The sequence below is a fragment of the Schistocerca piceifrons genome, chromosome 10, assembly GCF_021461385.2.
Source record: "Schistocerca piceifrons isolate TAMUIC-IGC-003096 chromosome 10, iqSchPice1.1, whole genome shotgun sequence".
Classification (NCBI taxonomy): domain Eukaryota; kingdom Metazoa; phylum Arthropoda; class Insecta; order Orthoptera; family Acrididae; genus Schistocerca; species Schistocerca piceifrons.
In genome coordinates, this window is record NC_060147.1 from 138,723,647 (window position 1) to 138,750,898 (window position 27,252).

General features: G+C 41.5%; 1 protein-coding gene across 1 annotated transcript in view; it reads left to right on the forward strand.

Annotated features, from left to right (window-relative positions):
- Positions 1–27,252, forward strand: part of LOC124718777 (histone-lysine N-methyltransferase 2C-like) — a 434,091-nt gene that overhangs the window by 314,553 nt on the left and 92,286 nt on the right. Inside the window, exons 57-58 of the mRNA XM_047244388.1 lie at positions 15,648–15,890; positions 23,882–24,055. Coding sequence (XP_047100344.1) covers positions 15,648–15,890; positions 23,882–24,055 — 417 coding nt within the window. The remainder of the gene's footprint in view (positions 1–15,647; positions 15,891–23,881; positions 24,056–27,252) is intronic.

Here is a 27,252-nt window from a genome sequence, read left to right on the forward strand (position 1 = left end):
ACTTGTAAATGTTCAACAATCTGAGTTTCTTATTAGCGTAAGTATTGTCTCAGTTAGTAGGATTGGTTCAGTGTAAACATGTTAAAAATGAGAGAAATATTTACATTCTTTTTAATGGAAAATGTACACAGCTGAACAGTCCCATAAAAAGTGTTCCATTACGAACGATGACAGAAACACACGGGAATGTTCTCCTTAAACCCAGTGTGATACTACAGAACTCGGGACACAGTTCCAGTCAAAAAATTCACCTCAAACATATATCTGTGTTATGAAAGGGGGAGGAGGGAAGCAAAGTTGAACTGTTCTGTAACTTTGCATCTTTTACGGTTGAAGTGATAGTGGGGATATTGTGTGTTATATAATTTTGATCTCATTAGCAAATTAACAATTGCTTAACTCAAATTCTTTGTAGGAAATGTGTGAGTGATGTATATTGTACTAGTACACAGCTGGCAATTAAACTTGTAACACAGTGAAGACTGCATACAAAATTGCAACCTAGTGAAGACGGTGTGTGACAGACATAAAAAAGGCACAGCGTGCGAGTATCGAATTGACGAGTTCAGGAGAGCCGTATTTTATACCGCGCGAGAGGTACAAGTGCTCGACGCGATGTGCATTTCGATCACTCGGGCGTCGAGGATCATACAGTTACGTCATGTACCTCGAGTAGGGAAATGGGCCGGTACGTGGCAATAGAAGTACCCAGTGTGACGGCACTGGGTGCTGCTGGCTAGATGACATGTTCACCTTCATTTCGCGTAGCCAGTAATTTTTGTGCTGGCCATTAAATTTTTAACAAGTACTGTGCTGTACCGTCAAGGTCTCTGTGACAGTACCTTTCGAGAAGATAACCTGCGACGACACGTTGCTCGTGCCGTCCCGATCTGCCTCGCTGCTGGAAGTGTTAGACTGTCGCCTCGACCAGAATGTTTTAAACGTGCCTCACTCGTCAAATAAATGTCCAGTCACGAGTTGCCGAGAGACTGGTGCTTCGGCACTTCGCGGCCATTCAGTCGGTGAACTCTAATGTAGAGTGACACTGAGTGACGTACACGCTATCCCACTGTACTCTTTACCCACAAAGAGGAAAATTTTGTTAAAAATTATATCATTCCAAGTTGGTGTGGTTGCAGAGCAACCTTCTATTGTTACTATTTAAAAAACAGTTGTAGGTTGCACAGTGTTCTGAATTAACTCGAGAATGACTCATTTTGCACGGATAAGGCATCCTCAGGTTATCTGAAAATATAAGGGGACAAAAACATTACAGTAAATGTGGCGTGGTCCTTTCTGGATTGTTGTAAAATCAAAATAAACTTCAAAATCCAATCGAATAAAATTATATACACAAACATAATGTAACATTGAAATATCAGAAATTTTCTGCCAAAAAGCATTTGTCAAGAAGACAGACACCGAATAAAATGTAGTAAAAGGCAATCTGAATGGAAACAAATATTAAACAACAGTGAAATACAATCACAGGGATAAGGCACAAGTAGAGGACAAAGGAGAAACTGAAAAAAGCGTAGTACCTCGCGGAGGCACGACAGGCACAGCAGGGCAGAACGGGACCTCGTATGCAAACTCTACACGTAACTGTACACTAAAACGGCCCCGGAGGCCTGTCTGTACACGTATAGTGTGTACGTACGAATGACAGGAGGTCGTGCAAAATATTGGGCTAGTAGTAATGACAGTTGCCACGTGGCACTGCCTTCGAGTGTGCAGTGTAATAACAGTGGGCATAAAATTAAAATAGTAATGGATAAATTAAGAAATAAATAAAAATGTAATAGAGTATATGGGAATATACACAATGCAGATTGTGCTAGATCAAAAGCGTTGTGCAGAGGCACAGAAAACCCTTTTTCTCAAAAGCAGTGTGAAAGAATAATGAAATAAAATATGTAATAGCTAAAATGTAACAATGCTAAAAAGATAAAATACAACTGCATACACATGACAAGTGACCAAGATGCTGGTAATAAAAAGCTAAAACCAACAAATTGTTTAAAAATGGGAAACATAAAATCATGAGAGAACCTGGTTTTTGCCTGATAACTGGTTATTGAGTAATATATCTTTCATATCGTGTGAACGTTGAAGAATTTCTCTCTCTTCGAGCGGATTGAGCCTCTATCCTTTGGGAGCATGGAGCAAAACCCCTAAGTTCCATGTCCTTCTGAAACCTAGTTTTAAAAGCCCTTCCCTTTGGGCCAATATAAGCTGCTTGACATTCATAGTAGGTGAGCATATATATACCAGAGCAGCATAATTATCATTATGGGGGCACTCATTATGATTGTATTGATATTGGGTGTTGTTAGAGGTGGTGTACACTGTTCTTATATTTTGACCACAGAAGAGTTTAGCTGTGGCATAGGACACATTCCCTAATATCCATTTTTCGGTTTCTCCTTCGTTCTCTGCTCGTGCCTGATCCCGGCGATTTTATTTCATTAATTTTTAATATTTTTTTCTGTATAGGTTGCCTTTTAGTACATTTTATTCGATATCATGCCTTCTTGACTTTGCTTTTGACAGAAAATTTCTGATTTTTTTCAACACGAGCTACTTAATGTTCCTCTATATAATTTTACTCGATCGGTTATTCGAGTTTATTTTGCTTTTATGGCAGTCTGGAATAGGACCACACAGAATGTAATGTTATTGTCCTCATATTTTGAGGTAACCTGATGACACACTGTCCAGGTGAAGTGTGTCATTCTAGAGTTAATAAAAAGCATTTTGCACGCTGTGACTGTTTTTTATAGTAGAATTTTGTTATTCGCTACACTTCTTGGTGTTACAGTCTAATGGACAACAGTGTATTTTTTACAGTAGAGTTCATTTTATGCCCACGTATGTTCAACTCCACTGAATTTCTTGAAAGGTCAATAGCTTTTGAGTATGTTAGCAAGATTGGGTGTCAGAGGAGTACCAGTGGTTTACTCGAGCTTCCGATTGCACCGAGATTCAGGCATCTGTGGCTGCAAACAACTTCCTCCTGTAGCAGTTCAGATTCTTGTGCTTCACCTCACTTTTGAGGCATGGGTCATAGTTTTGAAAACAGAACGTTTGTCTTTTATATTTCTTGAGACGTAGTCTGTTAGTGTTCCAATCACAGTCATTGGTAAGTAGTTGTGTAATATATGTACATGTAAATTTCACACTTTTCTTAAATTTTTCACAAGGGAGCGGCTTCGGACCACGGTCAGCTGATTCGGCTGATGTTTGGCAGGTTGTTTGTGTACTACAAAAATGGAGAACTCTTAAAATACGTGTCCCACCCTTGTCTGGAAAAGAAACTCTTACAACTATTGCTTAAGCACCTATACCACCATTTATCTACCTAAGTCTTTTTCACAAATTATTTTTGACGTGGTTCATAAGTGACCTACCAAATGTGAGCCGAGTTGGTTGCTGGGTCTGGGGCTTTCCCCATGTCAGTGGCAATGGCAGTTTGATGCAGTTAATGGTAAGTCTTTCTTCACATTTCCAGTTCCCCATCTGCCCTGATAATAAGGAATGTGAGCAGTCGTACTGTGTTAATTATGTATATTTTCCAAATGTGTACTTAAAAATCGTGTTACATGCACATTGCCTGTAATCTTCATTTTTTTTTATCAGTGTCTTCTCATAATTTATTCTGAAGTGCAGAAATGAAGGAAACTATAGAGTTTCCACAACAAAAATTCTGCAAATACTGCACTCTAAAATACTTGTAATTACTGTAATAACATGAAAGCTGAATCCTTAAACAGATATAGGAAAAAATGTCAATAGTAGTAGTAGTGCTGCATATTTTTTGCGTATTTAAATTACTTCATAGACACACAATAACATCGTGGAAATGATAAATTGGTACTAACTGCATAAAGGGGACACTGAGTCGCATACAGAAACAGTGGGGGGGGGGGGACCAGTTAAAATATTAATCTTCCGGACAAGGGCCTTTTTCCGAAATAGAAACTACACACAACTCACACATATGTGGGCACTGCCTCAGGGTGCTGGAACTGGGAGACAATACCCACATTTGAGAGTTGCATTTGTGTGGTTTCTATTTCAGGGGAAAGACCTCGTTTGAAAGTTTTCACTATACATTTCTGCAATTCGAGACCACTTCTGTGTGGTGACTAACGATTTGCTCTGTCCATATTGTATTTATTCCATCCAGCAATTTCTCTTGCTTGACAGTCATACAGTTTACTTACAAGCTGAGCCACCATATAAAAACTCTAGGTTTTACAGTCAGTTACTATAGTGAGAGGTGCATAACGAGAACAGCTGTGAATATTGAGCTAAGCACTGCTGTTTCCATTGACTGATTACAGCAGAGAAGAAGGAAACTGGAGGAGTGCCTCACCGACATCACACTTGAGTCTGCCGCTTTTCTTTCCTCATCTTTACTGTCTCAGTTTGTCTGCATTTTCTGTGTGATTCTTAATTATTGTGTCCACTACCTTTTTCTATACATTGTTTGTACCGCATGTTATTTTCCTTAGGTTCCGTGTTTCCCCGATACACTAGTCGGAATTACCTCTGTCGACTTTATTCGAATACTTTATAACGGACACTCGTTTTTTTACCTATCTCTCAGTCCCAGATTTCAATTAACGTTTTGTTTCTGTCACCACCTCTTTGTGTTGCTTTACTATTTGGTTTTTATGGGAGGGCACGTGTTCTAGTGATTTTAATGTGTAGTGTCTGCCCTCATTTACAATACGGGCCTAATACGGGTAACACTTTAATTTAGTACGGCTTTTTAATTATTACTCACCAGTAACGGAAGTTTTTTTAATTCTGTAGTGTCGAACTCTCACCTCGTAAAGCTATTCGACCGACGTACAGGTATATTTCCAGACTAGGTGCGCAATTTGTATTCTCACTTCTACATTCGTATCTGAAAAAGTACATACAGTGTCACGTCGGGAGGTCAGGTCGAGCGCACGGTTTCGAAGTAGCCGCACGTTCAGCCGGCGAGAGGAGCCAGTTTTCGATGTACTCTGCCTCGCAGAGGGACGGGAACGGGGTCCGCTCCCAAGGAGAGGCAGAGTATTTTCAGAGGTAGCTGCGGAACGGGCCACCCGTCCCTCTCGTCTCGTTCGGACGGCGACAGCTACAGCGGGGTTGCCACAGGTGCGCCCCGCGGACGACTCGCAGAACGTGCTGCTGAAGCAGCTGCTGCAGAACGCGGGCTGCGCGTCGGGCGGCGCGGGCGCGGCCGGAGGCGGCTGCGGCCGGGCGCCCCCCGCGGCTCCCCTCCCCCCGACCTCCGCCTCCGCGGTGACCGTGCCGTCCCTGGAGCAGCAGCTGGCGCGGCCGGTGCCTCCGACGCCCTCGGCCCTGCTGCCTCCGCTGCTGGACGAGCGGGCGCGGCCGCCCCCGCCCCCGCAGGCGCAGCAGCGGACCGCGGCACAGGCGCCCCGGCGTCCCGACGTAGGCATCGCTCTGCTCTCCTGTCGCACGCACGGTGTACTCGGTCTGGTCAAAGTGTGCTTTCTTTGCTCTGCACTCCACTCGGTACTAACACTGTAGCTACCACTTCCAGGTCTGCTTATCCACCTGTTATTTTTCTCATTTCTTTTTACGGTTCTCGATGTGTAGACAGTGTAGTGAAGCCACCTTCTTTTACGTACTTTCACTTTTATTTTTGGGTGTGATTGTCCTCGTAAACATTATTTTTATTTTTTGTGTCAGACGTTTGCAGTCGATTTAAAATTCTTCGAGCGAACGGAGAACAAGTGAAATAGAATATCTAAATTAATGTAGTGTCTGGTAGGTGTATTCACTTTCTCGTGTTAGATTGTTTTCAGCTCGTTCGAAATGCGCATTCTGACACGAGCCTCTTAATATTCCGCAAACAGTTCAGCTCGTACGAAAAAGGTTTTTGACTCTCTCCTTCTTTCCGTCAGTCGAGTAATGAGACTGTACAGAAGTTACGAGTAAAATAGGAATAGTGGGAATCCTGAACTGACTATTCATCTTACAGATAAGATGTCGATCAGTAGGTGGCCGTATAAATGAGAGTTCCAAAAGGAGCAGTCAGGAGTATAGCAAAGTATTCTTACTCACTCGGTGTGCTATCGTGAATCGTATTGTAGGTGTCTATCTAATACAGGACGTAGTGCATATTCACTCACTTGTCATTCTGCTCTTCTGGGCCGTTATACAATCTTTGCCATTTGCCAGTTTATTACTGTGTTCTGTAATTGATAACCTTACTCACCTGTCTCGTTCTATACAAATGAACAGAACTTCACAATGCTCTCTTCTCATATAGCATGAAACATCATTGTAGTGTCATTGTTACAGAATGTGTGTGTGTGTGTGTGTGTGTGTGTGTGTGTGTGTGTGTGTGTGTGTGAGAGAGAGAGAGAGAGAGAGAGAGAGAGAGAGAGATAAAAAATGACAAGATTGGAAGGACGTATGACTGACTGTCCTGTCACCTTAAATCAAGAAGTCATATGAATAAATCAGATAGGACTCAGTGTGGCAGTAAGACCATGACTGCACCCTTTTTTTACGACACTGGAGAGTGGGAACACACACACATTGTGTTTTATAAAACTTGCAGACTCTTGTACCAGATAGACTACATACACAGATTGCAAATTAAGAGTACTGTGACAGAGGTGATCCACATACTGACAGTTTGCATGCTGAAAACGAAAGGAGGATTTCTTCAGGATTATTTACCCAGACTAGCATGACCAGTGCTTTGCCTGGAAAATAAGGAGACGTAAAATTGAAGTAGTTCTGATTTTCCTGTAAAACCCAAACTCATAAAATGGAGAACAATTCGTAGAATGGTAGTTACACCTTCAATTGATTACACAAGGAATTTATGAACTGAATCCTAGTGTGTGTACATAAAGAAAGTGAAAAACTCTAAAATGCCTAGATCCGTAAAAGAAATCTCAAATAGGCGCAACTTTTTCTCCGACGCTCGGAAGTGGGATAATTGGCACAGATGTCACTCCCGTGTTTGGCAGGATGTAGACTACAGACTAGATGGCGGCAATAGTGCAGTTTGCTCTCCTGTAACGCGATTAGGAAAAGCTCACCTACGGATTTCCACACTTAGCAATCCGCACGATATCTGATACTGCGGTAGATAAAGAAGTTCCGTACAGATACGAGGCAATCCTCCCCAGAAATTAACCGGTGAGATGACGGGCCAATTCTCTCTGTCAGTGTTAGGTGGTGCAGTCAGTCTTTTAAAATCGTTTTCCTGAATGTCACATTCATGTATTCTCGGAAGTACCGTGACATCCACTTCATTTCATTATTGTTATATTTTTTGTTACTAAATCTATACAGGACAAATTTGTATAGTTGCATGTCAGATTACTAGAAGAAGTCATTATAGAGGAAAACATTTTACTGGTGCCGTGGAGTTAATGTGAGTGTGCTTCAGAGAGACACTGCAGCCCCTATTATTTATTTGAAAGGAAATACTGAGTGTAAAGTATCGGTTATTGTTCGTAAGTTAAGTGTCCTGAATTTTAAGCCACATTATAAATTGATATTATATCGAGATTTCTGTGTTTATGACAATTTGTGTCTGCAGTCCACACGTACCTCATGTTGTTGTTGTTGTTGTTGTTGTGGTCTTCAGTCCTGAGACTGGTTTGATGCAGCTCTCCATGCTACTCTATCCTGTGCAAGTTTCTTCATCTCCCAGTACTTACTGCAACCTACATCCTTCTGAGTCTGCTTAGTGTATTCATCTCTTGGTCTCCCTCTACGATTTTTACCCTCTACGCTGCCCTCCAATGCTAAATTTGTGATCCCTTGATGCCTCAGAACATGTTCTACCAACTGGTCCCTTGTTCTTGTCAAGGTGTGCCATAAACTCCTCCCCAATTCTGTTCAATACCTCCTCATTAGTTATGTGATCTACCCATCTAATCTTCAGGATTCTTCTGTAGCACCAAATTTCAAAAGCTTCTATTCTCCTCTTGTCCAAACTATTTATCGTCCACTTTTCACTTCCGCACATGGCTACACTCCATACAAATACTTTCAGAAATGACTTCCTGACACTTAAATCTATACTCGATGTTAACAAATTTCTTTCTTCAGAAACGCATTCCTTGCCATTGTCAGTCTACATTTTATATCCTCTCTACTTCGACCATCATCAGTTAATTTGCTCCCCAAATAGCAAAACTCCTTTACTACTTTAAGTGTCTCATTTCCTAATCTAATTCCCTCAGCATCACCCCATTTAATTCGACTACATTCCATTATCCTCATTTTGCTTTTGTTGATGTTCATCTTATACCATCCTTTCAAGACACTGTCCATTCCGTTCAACTGCTCTTGCAAGTCCTTTGCTGTGTCTGACAGAATTACAATGTCATCGGCGAACCTCAAAGTTTTTATTTCTTCTCCATGGATTTTAATACCTACTCCGAATTTTTCTATTGTTTCCTTTACTGCCTGCTCAGTATAAAGATTGAATAACATCAGGGAGAGGCTACAACCCTGTCTCACTCCCTTCCCAACCACTGCTTCCCTTTCATGCCCCTCGACTCTTATAACTGCCATCTGGTTTCTGTACAAACTGTTAATAGCCTTTCGCTCCCTGTATTTTACCCTTGCCACCTTTATAATTTGAAAGTACCTCGTAGGTGACTTTTATCATGTTTATGTGGAGACAGTGGAGTGTTTGAACTGTTGCCGCCACCCCCACCCCTCCATGCTGCCCCCTCTTCCTTCTCGTATAAGTGTTTCGACGAGCATGTTCCTCTGCCGCCTCTCTCATTTTATTTAATTTTTTTTTATTTCTATTTTTAAGGAGCTGAATGTAGGTTGTCATTTGTTTATTGCGTTAACACACAATCGTAGAAGTGAGCTGAATACAGTGTGTAGAATTTTGCGCAGTCTACACCCTGTCACTTGAGAATATTTCTGCAGTACAGTTGTCATTAAAACAGCTGTATATGTATCTGAGGAATTTTTTGTAAATGCTGTCCAGCCTCGTCATATATAGTATTGTCAGTACGTGGTTACTAATGAGTCGTTTCGTAGATGTCCTTTGTTGCTGTAGTACTTACTGATTCAGCTAACAGTCTGCCAATATTAACAGTTGCTACTCTTTGATCAGACCTCGTGGGTTAAACGGTGGGTCCGTAGTGAGCTTGTGGAGGTGATGGGAGCAGTTGGGGCGTGCTTTTTCTTCATAACACCATTCGCATCATTTTAACAATTTCTTTTGTCAGTGAAACGAGGTGAGATGCTCACGAAGTAACACTCAGACTTTGTTCTCTACACACTCTATTGAATTGGATGTCTTATTGAAAAATCTGCTTTATATTGTAGACATTTTTGGTAATCTTTCTAAAGGAGCTGACCATTTACTTCAGTAAATTTTATTTTTGATTATTGAATTTTATTTTTTAAGTGTTCCAATTTTTTTTAAGTAAGTGTGCACTGTGTTATTCCATAAGTACCACATGTACACCTAAATGCTTACAATAAAAGATTTTTATTACTTTGTTTTATATGGTATATTTACTTTATTGTTGAAACTGTATGAAATGTACTTGTTTACAGCAAGGTGTACAAGCAGAGAGGTATATGTATTCTCATTACACCATCGTAACACTTTCTTTGTGCAGGCTGTGAAGAAGTATTTGAGCCCAATTCTGATAATGTTTCTGTAAAGTCTCTCAGACTTTTAAAAATAATGGTTAAAAGTAAATTATTGTTAAGCACAAAACGTTTGGGATGGCGGATAAAACAACTCCTGTACGAGTTAATATTAGACACCACCGATAAACTGGAGAAAGGTGAAAACAGTGCCCAACTGTCGATAGGAAATTATTACAGGTCATTAAAGGAGATATTTATATTTTTTGTGTCAAAAGAAGTGCATTATTCGATCGGCCCTCAAAATAAGGGAGGCAATCTGGATGTATATCGAATCCGTACAGCAGATTAACTACAGTCAGTCTGCTGCACTGCCCGACAGGCGTGAAATTTTTAGGCAGTTTTCATAACTCATATAGACAAATGCTGAGCCAGTCGTCAGTCTCTGTCCCAAAAAATGATACGTAGACAGTTACCGTACTGTAATACACAGAATGTTGTTTACACAATTCACAGGCAGCTGATGGGCACCACTTCCCTCTATTATGTTAACTGATGGAACACGCAGTGGGAAAAAATTTCAAAAAGAGAGAGAAAAGCAGTTTCTCATCAGATTCATTAAAGATAACCACGCACCATATAGTTCAAGAGTTGAGCAGTCAATAGGTTCAAAAACCAGGTTGAAGAAGTTGCAAAACTTTCAGTCAATGTCCTTGTATCAGAAGCTGGAACAGACACAACTGTACAATAATTTTCTTTAGTGTACTCAGCAGACGATTGGGAACCGACGTCATTCTGTCGTGTTGGGTTCACACTCACTAGTGTTCGTTTGTGTTATGCTGGTTGTCACTGTTTGAGCTCACAGTCAAAGGAAGTTCGTGTCCTCTCCGCCTCGGCACTAGCAGTAAAGTAAGCTTCAGTGTCGAGTACTTCCGGTCTTGATATGACACGTGTATGTCGGTGTGGAGTAATCTGAACAGAATGTAATGGTGCTGATAGCAGGATACGGATAGAGTAGGTGCCTCTGGAATTCGAGAGATCCACAGTGTAAATGCCAGAGGGAAAGAAATACGATCGGTAGAATATTGCCGAAGTACCGAAAGGTCCGACTGGGGACACGAGAAAAGCGACAAATTCGTCGAGTGCTCGCATCCGGCAGGAACGGAATGAAAGAACGCGAGCTGTGTATTTCTCCTTATTAAAAAGAAGAACACAATAAGTGAAAGTGAACAAGTGCAAAAATGTATCTATTGTGCTGATTAAAATCGAAAATATACGAAAGACGTAATCATTTTTGTTGCTCAAGTTCGTGGTCTCTCTAATTGTATGCCCGAAGTATGAGTTAAAGATTTTTGATATGAAATAGCAATGATTTACACACACAGGATCACAGTGTCTGCCCTCTAACAAACTATATTGCAGATATCACGAAGTTATCATTTGTTTCACATTACATTAATCGTGTGTTAATGACGTTACCTTCCTTATGCGATCCTTAACCCGTTCGATGCCACTAGATTGCCAGTAACGTCAGTCAGTGTGTTAATAAAATCCTCGCAAGTGCTTTGCATACGTTACTGCACACGTCAGGAACTATCTGAGCTATAGTAGCTATTGAAATGCAAAACAGTTTCTAACTTAAATACCTCCAGTTTGTGTAACCGAGTGTGTAAATATTAGCCTGTCTTCAGGTTGTGTCGGTTGTCAGTAATTGGTGTTCTGCTTTTAAATTTCTTCCTTATTACAAGGCTGTGAAAAGAGTCAAACGACAAATGTTCACAAAGTTTTGGAATAATGCCAAGGAAAACTGGCACAGCAATTCATTGATAAGTGCACTACCTGCACTCATTTCACAATTAATTAGAAATTCAGGCACATAAATTCTTCTTCTCTTACACTGTTTCACTCACTTCGTCAAGACAGTGGTTCACTGTCCTTTCTGAATACAAAAGTTTTGCATTTTTGGGATAACTGTTAGTTGCTGTACTCTTTGTGTGGATTGTCAGCACCAAAAAACAGTCGTGCAGTGTTCATAGGCCGTGCTCATTATTTCACATTCCATTCCACTCCTGCTAATATAAATGCCCATCTGCAAACGAATGCGAGTGCACGGCAGCAAGTTATCTGCGAATGCTCATTTGCTGTGTCGTTAACTAACTGGGATTACTACGACACCCACGTACAATTACTTACGTACCCGACACCTCGCGACAGGAGTCGTATCCGGGTGCGAGGCTCCTCAGACGCATCCACTCGGCACGTCCCACTCCGGACCGGGCTTATCCTACCCTTTCGGAGATACGGCTACCTGAGGGAGCACCTATTCTGTATACGAGCTTTGCTGTAACTTCTGCACAGCCTGTTACCCGGATACAGCCACCGATCACATTCACTCCCAAATGGGAAACCACTTCCTGACTACAGACGAGAGCAGTGTCGTCTGTTCACTGGCCAAGCGTGCCGCCCGACCCGACGTGCGTGGCTCGGACGGCTACTTCGGAATGCGTGCCCTCCGGATCCTCCCTCGTGACATCGGCTTATCCGAATTGTGTAGACTCGAGTTGTGAACGAGTGTGATGGCTGCTGTTACGAAATCGAGAACCACTTAAACGAAATTAGTATCTGAGTGATTGGTGACTAACTCGGACAGCACTGACACTGTCATTTGCGGAGGCTCGGTGGAGTGGATACCTTTTCCCAATTTATGGTACTCAAATCGATTGTGTCCCCAAATGCTACTTAGGTGGAGACTTAATTGGCACGTGTGTCAGAGATCTGTCTTCCACAAACTGCTGCCTCGCGGTAAGAAGTGTAGTGGTGCTTGTTACGTCTGAATTTTTAATTGAATTGTATTTGATCCTGTAGGATTACACGATGTACAGTAAATGTAGATGTGTGTAATATAGGACACGTAAAAAACAGCAGACATTTATTATCACTTCGTAACCGTTTTGCCTGCATTTTAATGTCAATGATTCTAAATAACATTACATATCAATTTCGTGTGATAAATACTCTTCGACACTGTAAAATTCCTTTTTGACCTAATAACTTTTTTGGAAAGTTAGTGTCACGTACTCTGTTGTGAACTTCAAATGGCTCGAGAAAGGAGCCTTTGCTGACATTTTCGAGCATCTTCATCAATACTACCGAAAGTGTATTTTGGCCAAAGGAAATGGTTTAAAACAGAATTAAAATATTTTATTTGTGTTTTCTACTGTCTCTTTTTTGTGACAGTGTTAACAAACTGTTTAGGCGTACCACATATTTCTTTCGGTGGCCTACCACAGAGCAACTTCCTGCATTGCCACATTTTCCAGTTCTCACACATTTCGTTGCCCTGTTCTCATTGTTCTACCTGTTTCCTCAATAATGTAGTGTGTACACAGTTTATGTGCTTTGCAAGCGAGATTTATTTGCGGTATACGTTAAAGTATAGCTCTACTGGGAGGAGAGCGAGTGCACGTGTAAAAGACACCGACACACGGAGCCACTGCTGATACACCGATCAGTTGAGGCAAAAGGTGGCTGGCAAAATGAACGTTACATTATTTCAGTGTAGGCAGGCGCTACTAAAAACTGTGGGAGTCTAGAAATGATCAGAGAGGGGAAAGAACAGAGGCTGTCCGATTACATTTCGACGGTACGCACTTATCTCGTGAACGACTTCTCGACCGAAGTCGATACGTGTACTCCCGTCTCGTGGAAGTCGACATAATACGGAAAGCGTGTTTATAAGGATTCCCGTCTAGGTGACATTTCGTGCAGTCAGTCTACATATGTTAATAAGCTGTTAGGGAATTGCAGACATAATTTGATATTTCCTTGCACACCCAGTTTTGTAAAACTTTCCCATTTTTGTCAGTCAGGCATACACATCTCAGTGTCAGTTACTTGCTGCTCGTTCCTTCTTAACTTACTGAATGAGAAGACACACCGGTCGACACACTGGATTCACATTTTGGACTTTCAAATCCCCACCCGGCCGTCCACGTTAAAGTTTTCTGAAATTTCACTAAATCACTCCAGGCAAATGCTGGGATGAGTCGTTTGACATCTTTGTGTAATCCAAGTTTGCACTCCATCTCTAATTACCTCAGTGTCAGTGTGATCTTCCATTGTTCCCTCCTTCCTTCTCGACTTACCCGCTTCTCAAGCTGGCTCGTACAGTGGATACGCGACATATACACTTTCTGTGGCACCGGCACAAACAGTTTTGAAATGTTATGTCAACTCCACATATTCTGTGGATACTACAGAGCTTCACATTAATGGGAGATATTTGGACATATAAGACTGTACCATTAATTCTATGGAGGACACACTTTGCTATTCCTACACTAATATATTTCATCAGGTGGTGTTGTGAGACGAATGTGGGACACCCGAGAAAATAACTATACTTTTTGTTCGGGCATCAATTATACTCCTTCCCTCTTTAGTCGTTCCCAATTATTTTTCTAAAGGCAGTTAAGTTTCGTCATTAAGTAATGTTACATGTTGTGCAATGTTGTGTGTCTTGCACTGTATTAAGATTCGTCACTGTTAATTTGATTTTGGAATGCTGCTATAAATATTTACACTGCACATTTGTTTTTGGCATCTGGGGCACTGTTGGCTATATACGAATTAAGAAATATTTTTCGCTGCAATACAGTTTTAGAGTATTCTAATTTTTGTTGTCACTATTTCGTGAGTTGATCAGTAGTGGGAAGAAACTCTGCCTTACAGTGTCTAAGCTTTTCTATCAGTTCGAAGAGCAGTGCATGTGTCAGCAAAATTGTGACATACAACAAATAACCGAGTGTCATTAGGATGAGGATACTAATAATCAGTAACAGTGAGGACTAAGTCTGTACAAAAACAGTTATTTATTTTTAGTATGAAACTGTAACTGCGTGTTATGACTTGAGCCTGCAAACAGCTTAGGATCTTTAGAGAAAGTCAAAATCAGGAACAATATCCCCCCCCTCTGAAAAGAAATTTGTCATATGTGAGAGGTGCTTAGCTTTTAACAGCATTAGTGAACACTGGTTTGTATCCACATAAATTATGGAAAGTAGTTGCCATACTGTGTTTGAAAACCAGACGTTTGTTTTGATTATCCATATTTTGTAGCAACAAGATTGTTAGATCTTTTTTAAGTACTTAACTTCCTTATGTAGGCACTATGAGCATGTTTAAATAAAATCCATCAACTTCCACAAAAAATTAAGGAATTATTCTCCCCCTCTCCTACGCCGCCCCCCCCCCCCCCCCCCCCCCCCGCCCTCTCACCCCCTCTCTCTCTCTCTCTCAATGTGTGCGTTCAATCCACAGGATGGTGTTTCTTCTGGAAAACCTGGAATTCTCATGCAATTACATTTTACCTAGAAAAATAAAAAAATCTGGGGAATTCTGTGTTTTTAAACTGACACTGGAATTTAATTTTATCGAGATTTATAAACCATACATTTCAAAACACTTAGTATTTCAGAGGGGGTTGATTATTTGAATATTGGTTCATATAAATTATCAACATTCAATAACTACAATTAAACTGCAACTGAGAGGAAAGAAAAGTCTTTATTGTGAGATGATCGACACCTTCCTTCCCCACCACCCCACTTGCAGTTAATTTCTCAGGAGCTTTGTATGACGTGATTTTTCTCCCCGTAAATGGAATTCTCAATCTCTTCAGTTTGAGTAGTCATCCTGATGCACTTCAGTTGAACAAAAAATGAAATTTACAAATAACTATTACTACTCTTGAAGAATGAGACAATCCAGGACATTACATTAAGTTGAGACTCATTGGATTGTGAAGCAAATATGAGTCATGAAATAATCATGGATAAACTCTCATTGTGCAGATGATTTCTTGGTCATTAGGACTGGTAAATGGGTATTATACACTACCTAGACGTAAGAATGAGGGTTTGCTTTGTTTTACTGAGCAGGTCTGTCTCATTCACGAGCAGTGGATACCTTTGACAGTGATTGTTTGATTTGAAAAATTACACTCGTATGTATCCCTGCTACTGTCGTTTTTGCAGTTGCAAATGCAGCATCGCATTCTGCAGCAACAACAGCTGCAACAACAACAGCTGCAGCACCTTCAGCAGCAGCAGCAGCAGCAACAACAACAACAACAACAACAGCTGTTACTTCAACAACAACTGCAACAACAACAACAACAGCAGCAGCAACTGCAGCAGCAGCAACAGCAGCAGCAGCAGCAGTTGCAACTTGAACAACCTCAGCAACAACTTTACCACCAGCAGCAACAGCATCTAGCTGTAAGATAATAATTAATAATTTTTCTTTGCAGAAAAGTCATTCTCAATTAGTCCTTTTTTATTATCATTGATGTGACTAGACTTCTTAAAATTTACACATTTTCTTCAGAAAATTAAATTGTTAGTTACTTTAAAATACTGCCTAAATGCAAGCATATACTGTTCTTTGAACAGTTGGTCTTTGACAGTCTTGTAATGTGGCTCATGTAATTGAAGAATAATTGTGACTGCTTTCTGATTAGCCACCAGAGCTGCAAGAATGGTAAAAACATTAAAATTAAGGACAAAAGATCAAAGTCAAAATACGGATACATCACGTAAGGCTAAAATTTTGTTGTAAACACAAATATTGGGTTATAGATGAAAACAAAAATGACAGGAGGGCTTAAAACGAAAAACACGTGCTGTGAACGAACGGTTTGTGAAAAAGGAGCTGGCAGTGAGTGGACTGCAACAAAGTGGTATCGGAGATCTTATATCGCACAGCCCGTTACGTATGACAGACAGGGCAACTTCTTTGAATGTGCGTAATTTTCTCGGAGCTGGCAGTGAGCAGACTGCAACAGAGTGGTATCGGAGATCTTATATCGCACAGCCCGTTACGTATGACAGACAGGGCAACTTCTTTGAATGTGCGTAATTTTCTCGGAGCTGGCAGTGAGCAGACGGCAACAGAGTGGTATCGGAGATCTTATATCGCACAGCCCGTTACGTATGACAGACAGGGTAACTTTTTTGAATGTGCGTAATTTTCTCGGGGTTTTATTACGCTTTCTCAGAATAGTTCGATCTCGTGTCTCGAAACGAGGAGTGGATCCTCTGTTCCTCCCGACAGCACCTGCTCTGAAAGTAACCTCCCGGATGCCAAACACCGATGGGCAGAGGTAAAGCTGATGTGAGTTTCTCGTAAAGTAACCCGGTGAATGCCTGGTCAGTTCCTTTTATAAAGTAATGCTGTGTTTTCTCCCTCGTCTGGGAGAGAGTGCCGGAATCTGCTTTCCTCAGATCTTCAGCGTTGTCGTGTCTGTAAAGCCGTTTTCTGAGAGGCTGTGACTGATTGCAGCTGTTAATGGAATTTGGATTACGAGAGGTGAATCGTATAACAGTATTGTTTTTTTCCACCTCCCTGGATGTAAGACATTCTTCAGTGCCTTTTTTTCCTCCCTCACTACTCTGATCTCTCTGTTGCCAAAGATTGAAAGTGAGGTAATTATAATTCCATTTGCAGAAACTTTGAGTCTTCAAGAAGCTTTCCTTTTACAGTATTTGTGTAGAATATCCACAAAATGTCTGTTAACAATCACAACAGTAGAAATCCAACATTTACGTTACTTATGCAATATTTTACTTCGTCAGAACACCTGTAGTTCTCCTGCCAGTGCCTCCGTTTGCCCCCGTGAGAAAAGCGCGATCCAGCTGCTAGGTTCCGGTCCCACTAGGAAAGTGTGTGAACATAGCACAGTCTTTGTGATCTCGTCAGTGCCACTGGCTATATTTCAGGATACCACTTTATTAGAGATCTTTCACTTGTCGTAGGTATCGTATTACTTGTCTCCGGGATTACCAGATACTGAATTTTACGAGTCTGCAGGTCGACCACAAACGTACGACCGTAGGAACTCGGGCGTATCTGTTTAACCTGTGCCATTATTAGTTGTGCCCGACTGCGTGCAGTTTTCATTGTAACTTAGTCGTATCTGTTCACAGTTAATTGTGCCCCGGTACCTTTGAAGCTGAGCACCTACTTATTGCAGACGGTTTTTGGCACACGATACATCCGGTCCGTTTCGAGAGACGACAGCCGAGCAACTCGTGTTCTAGCTCGTTCTTACACATCCGGTCACCCGAATGACAATTTTCTCTCACTAGGTGACTGCCTGTAAAAATCTCTCTTACTGTTTGTTTTGTGAAAGATACTGTCAACGAATGTCAAAGTAAGGTATCGAGGCAGTGTCAGAGTACTTGTCTGGCTAACCTTCATTTTTCTACTCGTTTTATAAATAGACTAGCTGATTACCTAGCGCTTCCCAACTACGTCACCTGACAGTATATTTTTCTAGTCATTGCTCCCAGCTGTACAGAGCTTCCTCGTAGACACCAGTGTTAGAAGTGCGTCACTCACACAGTATCTTTTCCTAGGTAGTGAGCCAAATGTCTACCGAGTTTAGTTGGGATTTCAGAGCTATGCTCGCATGTCATTCCCATCCCTTTCCTTCACTAACTCTAAACTCATTCCTAGGAGCGCATGAGGTTCTCATTCTTATAGGTAGTAAGCCATCTGTGTAGATATCTGTTTTTACATTATACAGTTTTGCTGGAACGTATACATATACATAGAGTTTTTAGAAACGTGAAATACATGTATTGCTTCACAATGTGAATTACAAGGAGGACTATACATACCATCGCTTTTTTATGGGAAGTGGCAGCTGTATTATTACTGCAGAAATAGGGCAAAGGAGTATGAATTTGGTAACTTCAGATGTCTGTTATGCACTGCACATCTCTTCTATCTGGTTCTGTATGTTGTGGTCGAATTCATCTGACGTTTTGTAGAAGGTGCCGATTGCAAATTTGACGAAATACTTACACGGGATTGTGTCCTTGAGTACTGTATAACCCATTTTTTTACTTTTCTGGAATTAGCATTTTCTTAACGTATTTACAATTTTCCCATGATCTATGCCTTATGAAACAATATTTGTGGAGATAAAACTGACGCCGTTGCCATTAAATGAGTCTGGCATGGAGTTATCCTTCTTGAAGTAGTGTTTACAAACATTACACAATTAACATTCTTGACCCCTGAGCAGTCTACTCAGCAGATCTGAGTCTGTAAATGTCTGAACGATACGTAGCACTAGTGATTTGTTAGCTGTCGCTGCCGAGGTCTGCTCGGCCCGGTGGCCAATGGGAGTAACTGTTCCGATCGAAGTCAGAAAAAGCTGTGACTTCAGGTGAACATTCACTTGTTCTTGGTGACTACCGTGCTTGGTTTCCAATACTGTGTGCTACACTAAAAGTAATATCACGATATTATTATAGCCATATAGTTTCAGTATTAACTCGAACATGAGGCAACAATTGTACACACAGGCCGTCTGCTTCCCAATACTTGCAACTAATTATATAACTTTTGTTTATAGTTTATATAAGCACTAAACATAGTGTTGTCTTCTAAGTAGGGTGAATACAGTGGCTGCACCAACAGAGGTGCCACTATAGGCTGTGGCAAGTCAGTTTTGATTGACACATCTACTCCTGCCAGCCACCGTTCCGAGTGTTAATTGTATCTACCTGTTAACGTTCGTAGTTGTAGGTAAGTGATTGTATGTTGTGTTGTTAGCTCGTTCTTTCAAGTAGAAGTTGCTGACATGTTCCATGACCTTGGAGATTTCCTCCTCAATTAGGTCCTAAGGAACTTGACGTGTAAATAAATAAATAAATAAATTTTGAAAAGGGATAGGAAGATCCTTTTGATAGAAAATAAAGTAAAAATTCTTGAAATAGTTTTAAGTTAGTCATGGAACACACATTGTATTAGTGCAAAGTTTAGTGACGCCTGTGTTTGTGCTGAACTCTGTTGTCAAAAACAAAGACTCTACATTGGACCGGATCCAAAAACCCATGAAATATGCAGAGCCGGAAGAAATCACGAATAACTTGTTTCAGACAGGATGTATTCTCAACATCCCCGTGAATGGCATACTGTTGTGCAAAATAGTACTGATGGTAATCCAGTACTTCTAAGCATCTAAAGGGTGTATTGATAGGCTCAAGAAGCACTATAAGGTTGTATATAAAATTTTATTTGGTGATGGAAACATTGTAAATGCAAAAAGTGTTACTGAATGGCAGAGGGTAGATCACAAGAACTTAAAAAAATTAGTATAAACCAAAGGACATCTTCAACATAGATGAAACTGGCCTTATTTCCAGCTACGCTTTTAGCTAGGCGCAAATGCTGATGTATCTGATAAAATTAAACTGTTTGTAATTGGCAAATTAAAAAAAAAAACTACATTATTATAAAAATGTAAAAACATTGCTCACAAACTACAGTGGCAATAATAAAGCGAGGCTGGGATCAAAACTATTTGAGAAGCAGTTGCATAGTCTTGATGCAAGAATTGGAATCTACAATAGGAAAATTCTCCTGCTTGTGAATTGCTACCTATCCAAAAAATACACTCCTGGAAATGGAAAAAAGAACACATCGACACCGGTGTGTCAGACCCACCATACTTGCTCCGGACACTGCAAGAGGGCTGTACAAGCAATGATCACACGCACGGCACAGCGGACACACCAGGAACCGCGGTGTTGGCCGTCGAATGGCGCTAGCTGCGCAGCATTTGTGCACCGCCGCCGTCAGTGTCAGCCAGTTTGCTGTGGCATACGGAGCTCCATCGCAGTCTTTAACACTGGTAGCATGCCGCGACAGCGTGGACGTGAACCGTATGTGCAGTTGACGGACTTTGAGCGAGGGCGAATAGTGGGCATGCGGGAGGCCGGGTGGACGTACCGCCGAATTGCTCAACACGTGGGGCGTGAGGTCTCCACAGTACATCGATGTTGTCGTCAGTGGTCGGCGGAAGGTGCACGTGCCCGTCGACCTGGGACCGGACCGCAGCGATGCACGGATGCACGCCAAGACCGTAGGATCCTACGCAGTGCCGTAGGGGACCGCACCGCCACTTCCCAGCAAATTAGGGACACTGTTGCTCCTGGGGTATCGGCGAGGACCATTCGCAACCGTCTCCATGAAGCTGGGCTACGGTCCCGCACACCGTTAGGCCGTCTTCCGCTCACGCCCCAACATCGTGCAGCCCGCCTCCAGTGGTATCGCGTCAGGCGTGAATGGAGGGACGAATGGAGACGTGTCGTCTTCAGCGATGAGAGTCGCTTCTGCCTTGGTGCCAATGATGGTCGTATGCATGTTTGGCGCCGTGCAGGTGAGCGCCACAATCAGGACTGCATACGACCGAGGCACACAGGGCTAACACCCGGCATCATGGTGTGGGGAGCGATCTCCTACACTGGCCGTACACCACTGGTGATCGTCGAGGGGACACTGAATAGTGCACGGTACATCCAAACCGTCATTGAACCCATCGTTCTACCATTCCTAGACCGGCAAGGAAACTTGCTGTTCCAACAGGACAATGCACGTCCGCATGTATCCCGTGCCACCCAACGTGCTCTAGAAGGTGTAAGTCAACTACCCTGGCCAGCAAGATCTCCGGATCTGTCCCCCATTGAGCATGTTTGGGACTGGATGAAGCGTCGTCTCACGCGGTCTGCACGTCCAGCACGAACGCTGGTCCACCTGAGGCGCCAGGTGGAAATGGCATGGCAAGCCGTTCCACAGGACTACATCCAGCATCTCTACGATCGTCTCCATGGGAGAACAGCAGCCTGCATTGCTGCGAAAGGTGGATATACACTGTACTAGTGCCGACATTGTGCATGCTCTGTTGCCTGTGTCTATGTGCCTGTGGTTCTGTCAATGTGATCATGTGATGTATCTGACCCCAGGAATGTGTCAATAAAGTTTCCCCTTCCTGGGACAATGAATTCACGGTGTTCTTATTTCAATTTCCAGGAGTGTATAAATTTGCACAGTGTGTAGTTACAATTCATTCCATTGAACTACACGGGCAAAGTGTGGCCCTTGGAATTGGGCATTACTCTCTTGGGAAAACCATTGTGCAGAAGTTTGACAGAAGCTCCATTAAAGCCTCCATTAAAATGGCAATTTTAGACGCATTGCACTGTATTGTTAGTGCATGGACAGAGTTTAAGCAGCCCTCTATCTCCAGCTCCAGTCAGAAAGTGGAATTCATTCAAGCAGGTCAAGGAAATTGATTGACATAGCACATCTGTGTGATAATGATGACAATGAAACTCTGCTTTCTGCATTGTAAGAATGCCTTCAATTGGAGCATCCAGTGCAACATTTTTGTACCTACTGGTGCTGGTGTTGAAAGTTTATCTGTTGAATGTATGACTGACTTTCATTTATGGGCCAACAATGATAGTGTTAGTAAGATTCCTATTGCAGTTGTAAATGCAGCCGTGTGGGCAGTAAAATGCTGCATTTCTGGCACAAGTGTAGGCATCAAATCTTTTCATTGTCTTTATAAACAGGAGAAAATATTGCAAAAGAACTACTACCTATTTGTTCGTTATGTCAGTATGTAAGACCATCCAAATGAAAGATCAGTTTAGTATGTAAAATGGCTTAATATTATTTTACGTGTCACACACACACACACACACACACACACACACACACACACACACACACACCCTGAAATCTTGATTGCATTGACATATTGATCTGTAGTATAGCCCAAGGTCTAAATGAAGTTTGGAGATTATAGTATGGTTGTGAGTTGCCAAAGCCAATGAGTTTGGATGTGAAATAAAAGCTGGTGGTAACAGATTAATGTGTATGATAGCCCTGTCTCTATGTTCGTGCACTATATTTAACACACTTCACACTATTTCGCCTACTTTTCATTATAAAATCTAAAACAACCAAATAAATTCATGATACTACGTTCAGCTAGTAATCTCAATTTTTCTCAACAATTAAACAGGGCAAATGGCATTGAAAATAATGTTTTTTGGAGGCATCTTTAACGTAATGCAACATTTAAAAACTGCATATTTTGCTAGTACGCAAATGTAGACACGAAACCACCAAATATGGCTACTTGGCTTCACAAACACTTGAATAAACATGGGAGCTGCTCAGTATGCCACTGTTTTTTGTCCAAAATATGGCATTTTTAGTGCGATAAAATTGTGCCAAAGTGTCAGGAAATGTCACGTCGTTGGCTGAACGTAGTAATAAATTCAGAAAAAGTTTATAACATAATAAACAAGCCTCTCACAAGTATTTTGATACATATCACGAACATATATCATACATAAACTATGATAATGCTAAGGGTTAGGTGGTTCCACTTTTTTCACTTTCTTATTTTTTTTACACCATTTTTTAAAGATCCTTGAAAAATGTGAGAGTGGTGTTTTGCTGTACTTCAAATGATCAATGCTTTTCACTATTTCAGAGAGTGCAACTTTTTTTGTTGTTATTGTCCATTGTTTGTATTCCATGATTTTTCTTCATGGCTGTGTAACTTATTTCTATCTGAGGAGCTCCAATGCAACCCGCATGGTCAATTATTTGTGTGTGTCATGAGCTGTAGTGTGAAGTTGCGAATATTTGTTTTGCATCCTTTTTTTGTGTTTAGGGACAGAATAAAGAAAAGTAATTGTTGAGAGGATGCCTACAGTGTATAACAAATGTAATGTTCACAGGTCACGTTTGTAGGACTGTTGACTTAGCCCAGATGTCTGGTAGTGAAATTGTAGACTGTCACATCCCCACACAAAAAACTGAATACTGATGTGAGCACTCAGTGAATTTTCTAAAATCATTTCTTAGTGCCCACCTGTGTTACATAATGGATGTTGTCTCAAAATTTCAAGTTTCTGGGGTGTAATTTAAACAAGGCATCAGTACAACAACAAAATTTTCTACCACCCACACCTCCTTAGAAACTGAGTTTTAAGAAGTTCTTCGATCGTAAGTGTCTGTCAAGACAGTGTCCAAATGTAAAATCACTTTGCTATTAATTTCAGTTCCTGAGGGTCGAATTTCACAAAACCATTTTTCACAGAGAGCCCTCGATAAATAATATTCTCGTCACACTCCACATTTGCAGCTAAAGGAGCATAAACAAGGTGACATTATGACAAGAGGCCTCCCTTACGAGCAGAATTTTGGAAATGTAATTTGAGAAAGAATGTTTCCTCCATGTTTCACTTTCCGAAGATTGGTGTTTTATACTGTGTGCTGATAAGCATGTGAACTTGTATCTTTTTTCACGTTTACCATAAGTGTCTCTCAGTACCGCCTATAAACCAGACTTGACACGAGTGACAAGAAGTGTTGGAGGTAACGATCAACTTTCCAGCAGCAGCAGCAGCAGCAGCAGCTGAGCCTGCAGCTGACACCGGGCGAGCAGCGACTGCGCGGCCCCGGGTCTGGTGCCGAGCTGCTGTCGCCGCCCACGCCGCGATCGTTCACCTCACCGTCCGCATCGCCGCTCACCTCTCCGCAGGTGGCAGGCAAGGGTGGGCCCCAGCAGGTGCGTGGTGTGCGCATTTGATTGAAATTTAATGTAATTTGCAATTATTATTATGAAGCTACAATTTTCTACTTCTGTGGTGGCACAGAATGTATAATGGCACATCTACATCTACATCCGTACTCCTCAGGCTACCCGACGGTGTGTGGCGGAGGGCACTTTGAGTACCTCTATCTGTTCGTATTGTTCGTGGAAAGAGGATTGTCGGTATGCCTCTGTGTGGGCTGTAATCTCTTTGATTTTATCCTCACGGTCTCTTCGCGAGATATACATAGGAGGTAGCAATATAATGCTTGACTCCTCGGTGAAGGTATGTTCTCGAAGCTTCAACAAAAGCCCATACCGAGCTCCTGAGCGTCTCTCCTGCAGAGTCTTCCACTGGAGTTTATCTATCATCTCCGTAACGCTTTCGCAATTACTAAATGATCCATGATCCTGTAACGAAGTGCGCTGCTCTCTCTCTGTCTCTCTCTCTCTCTCTCTCTCTCTCTCTCTCTCTCTCTCTCAACCCTATCTGGTACGGATCCCACATGGGTGAGCAATAATCAAGCAGTGGGCGAACAAGTGTACTGTAACCTGCTTCCTTTGTTTTCGGATTGCATTTCCTTAGGATTCTTCCAATGAATCTCAGTCTGGCATCTGCTTTACCGACAATCAACTTTATATGATCATTCCATTTTAAATCACTCCTAATGCGTACTCCCAGATAATTTATGGAATTAACTGCTTCCAGTTGCTGACCTGCTATATTGTAGCTAAATGATATAGTATCTTCCTTTCTATGTATTCGCAGCACATTACACTTGTCTACATTGAGATTTAATTGCCATTCCCTGCACCGTGTGTCAATTTGTTGCAGATCCTCCTGCATTTCAGTACAATTTTCCATTGTTACAACCTCTCAGTATACCACAGCATCATCCGCAAAGAGCCTCAGTGAACTTCCGATGTTATCCACAAGGTCATTTATGTATATTGTGAATAGCAACGGTCCCTACGACACTCCCCTGCGGCACACCTGAAATCACTCTTACTTCGGAAGACTTCTCTCCATTGAAAATGACATGCTGCGTTCTGTTATCTAGGACAACTGTCAAACTTACTACTCTGATTCTCGGTCTGCAGCGAGAGTGAGAAACGGTCTACCTCTCTCGTTACGGTACGGGTGGATATCGTATTCTCAAAGCCTGTGAGCATTTGGAGCGTGGAAACCGGAAATGTTCGAAGTTCCGTGTTTTCAGCAATGCGTTTTCACTGTCGTGTTCTCAGTACTCTCTTGTGTGCCTGTGACTCTATTTGGGTGCCGTATTGTGGTGAAAATATTTCAGACGTGCATTAATTGGTGGCACATGATCTATGTGCTGAGCAGTGCTTCCATCTGGAGTTAGACGTGGTGTGCATCTACGTCTCCTCTGTGAAGTGTGAGATAGTTTGAAGAGATAATGCACAAGTTTTTAATGAGTGGGCACAGCTTTTTTAACTGTGACAGAGGTTATAGAGAAATGGAGAATGGTAACTGATGCCCTGTTCCATAAGATTGTCGACTCGGCTAAAGCCGTGAAACCATTCTGTGTAATTCCAACCTGTATAACTGACTACTTCGCTTCTAAAGACGCTGCTGCAACGTTGTTGATGCGGGCATATAAAATCTCAAAATCCGATATCGTCAAAGTGTCTTGTACATTTGTAATAGCTATTAAAAATTATTATTCTGAAACAGAAGACTGGAAAAACTCATTGAGTGGAAAAGAGAAAATGTCAAAGGTGATGTTCTTCTTATGAAAGACCAGCATTGTTTATCTGTTGATAATGAGAATGACCCCTTTAACAATGTTGCCATTTCTTCCTCAACAGCCCAGGGAGTTTTTACAGTGGGCTTTGTAACATTTGATCCTGAGAGTGGCAATGCATATGAAACAGAGATCAATATTGAGAGATTTTCTCTTTAGTTTAATTTTGTTACTCTCTTATAATAAATTAAAAAGAAATGAGGAATGTATTTTGTTGACTGCGGTTCAACTGTTTAACATATCTCTGCTGTATTTCTATATGGATATTTTAGAAATAAAACATCATGTCTCCATATTGATGGCATTTAGTTAAAAGCTTTCATATTGACACTTACAACCAGTCACTTTCCTGGTACGGCTTGTAGAACATTCTTATTACGTTATTTATTTTGTAACCTGGCTCTTTATCAACAGTGATGAGGGCGGGGGGGGGGGGGGGGGGCAGTGTAATTCTGTGGCATCAGAATACCTTCTCAATGTTTTGTATATATATAAATTATGTACAAACAGAGAGACACTGTTTTTTTGCTTTTCCCAACAATGTAGATTTGGCATTATCAGTTGTTGCCACTAATAATGAGGATAGTAATATAAAAGTAGTAATAATTATTATTTTGTAATAATCATCTGATATACAGGGTGTCCCATTTATCATGGCCACCCTAAATAACTGTTTGTCCAGATGCAAATTACAAAATGTTTCAAGCAAATGTTCTTTAGCCATCAGAGACATCAGTCAGTCATTGCAGCTTTCTCTTTACAAAGATTTGAACAGCAATATGACTTTTTTAAATAGCACCTTGTATTTTTATTCGGTAATTCATTTCCTCTCCTAAAGACCCATTCAAAAATGTATCACAGTGTACTGTTCACTGAAACACAACATTATTAATTACATAACATGACATTGACTCTGAGCCTGGGATCACAAACTCATCCACTAGCTGGAGTTGTCAGAAAACAAATGAAAACCAAGTAAAAACATAACACAAAATTGACTTTGACTCTCCTGTACCATCGCCCAGGAGCAGAACATTCGAAGGTGCTCATAGTGGTGACCCTGGACACCGATACACTGGAGCAATCGTTGAATGAAAGAATTATTTACTGCTTCCAGTGTTGGCTGCTGAAGAGAATTACAAGCTAGCACGATGTTCCTGCATGTTCTCTGGAGTTGTTGGAATATCACAATAGACGTCTTTAATGCACCCCCAGAAAAAAAAAGTCCAGAGGATTTAAATCAGGAGACCTAGTAGGCCAAGTAACTGTTCCTCCTCGACCAATCCATCTGGCAGGATACCTTCGGTTCAGAACACAATGTGCATGCAAGGCATTATGTGCTGGACATCCATCGTGTTGATACCACATAAGCATTCTGGTTCTTAGTTGCACTTCATCCAGAAGAGG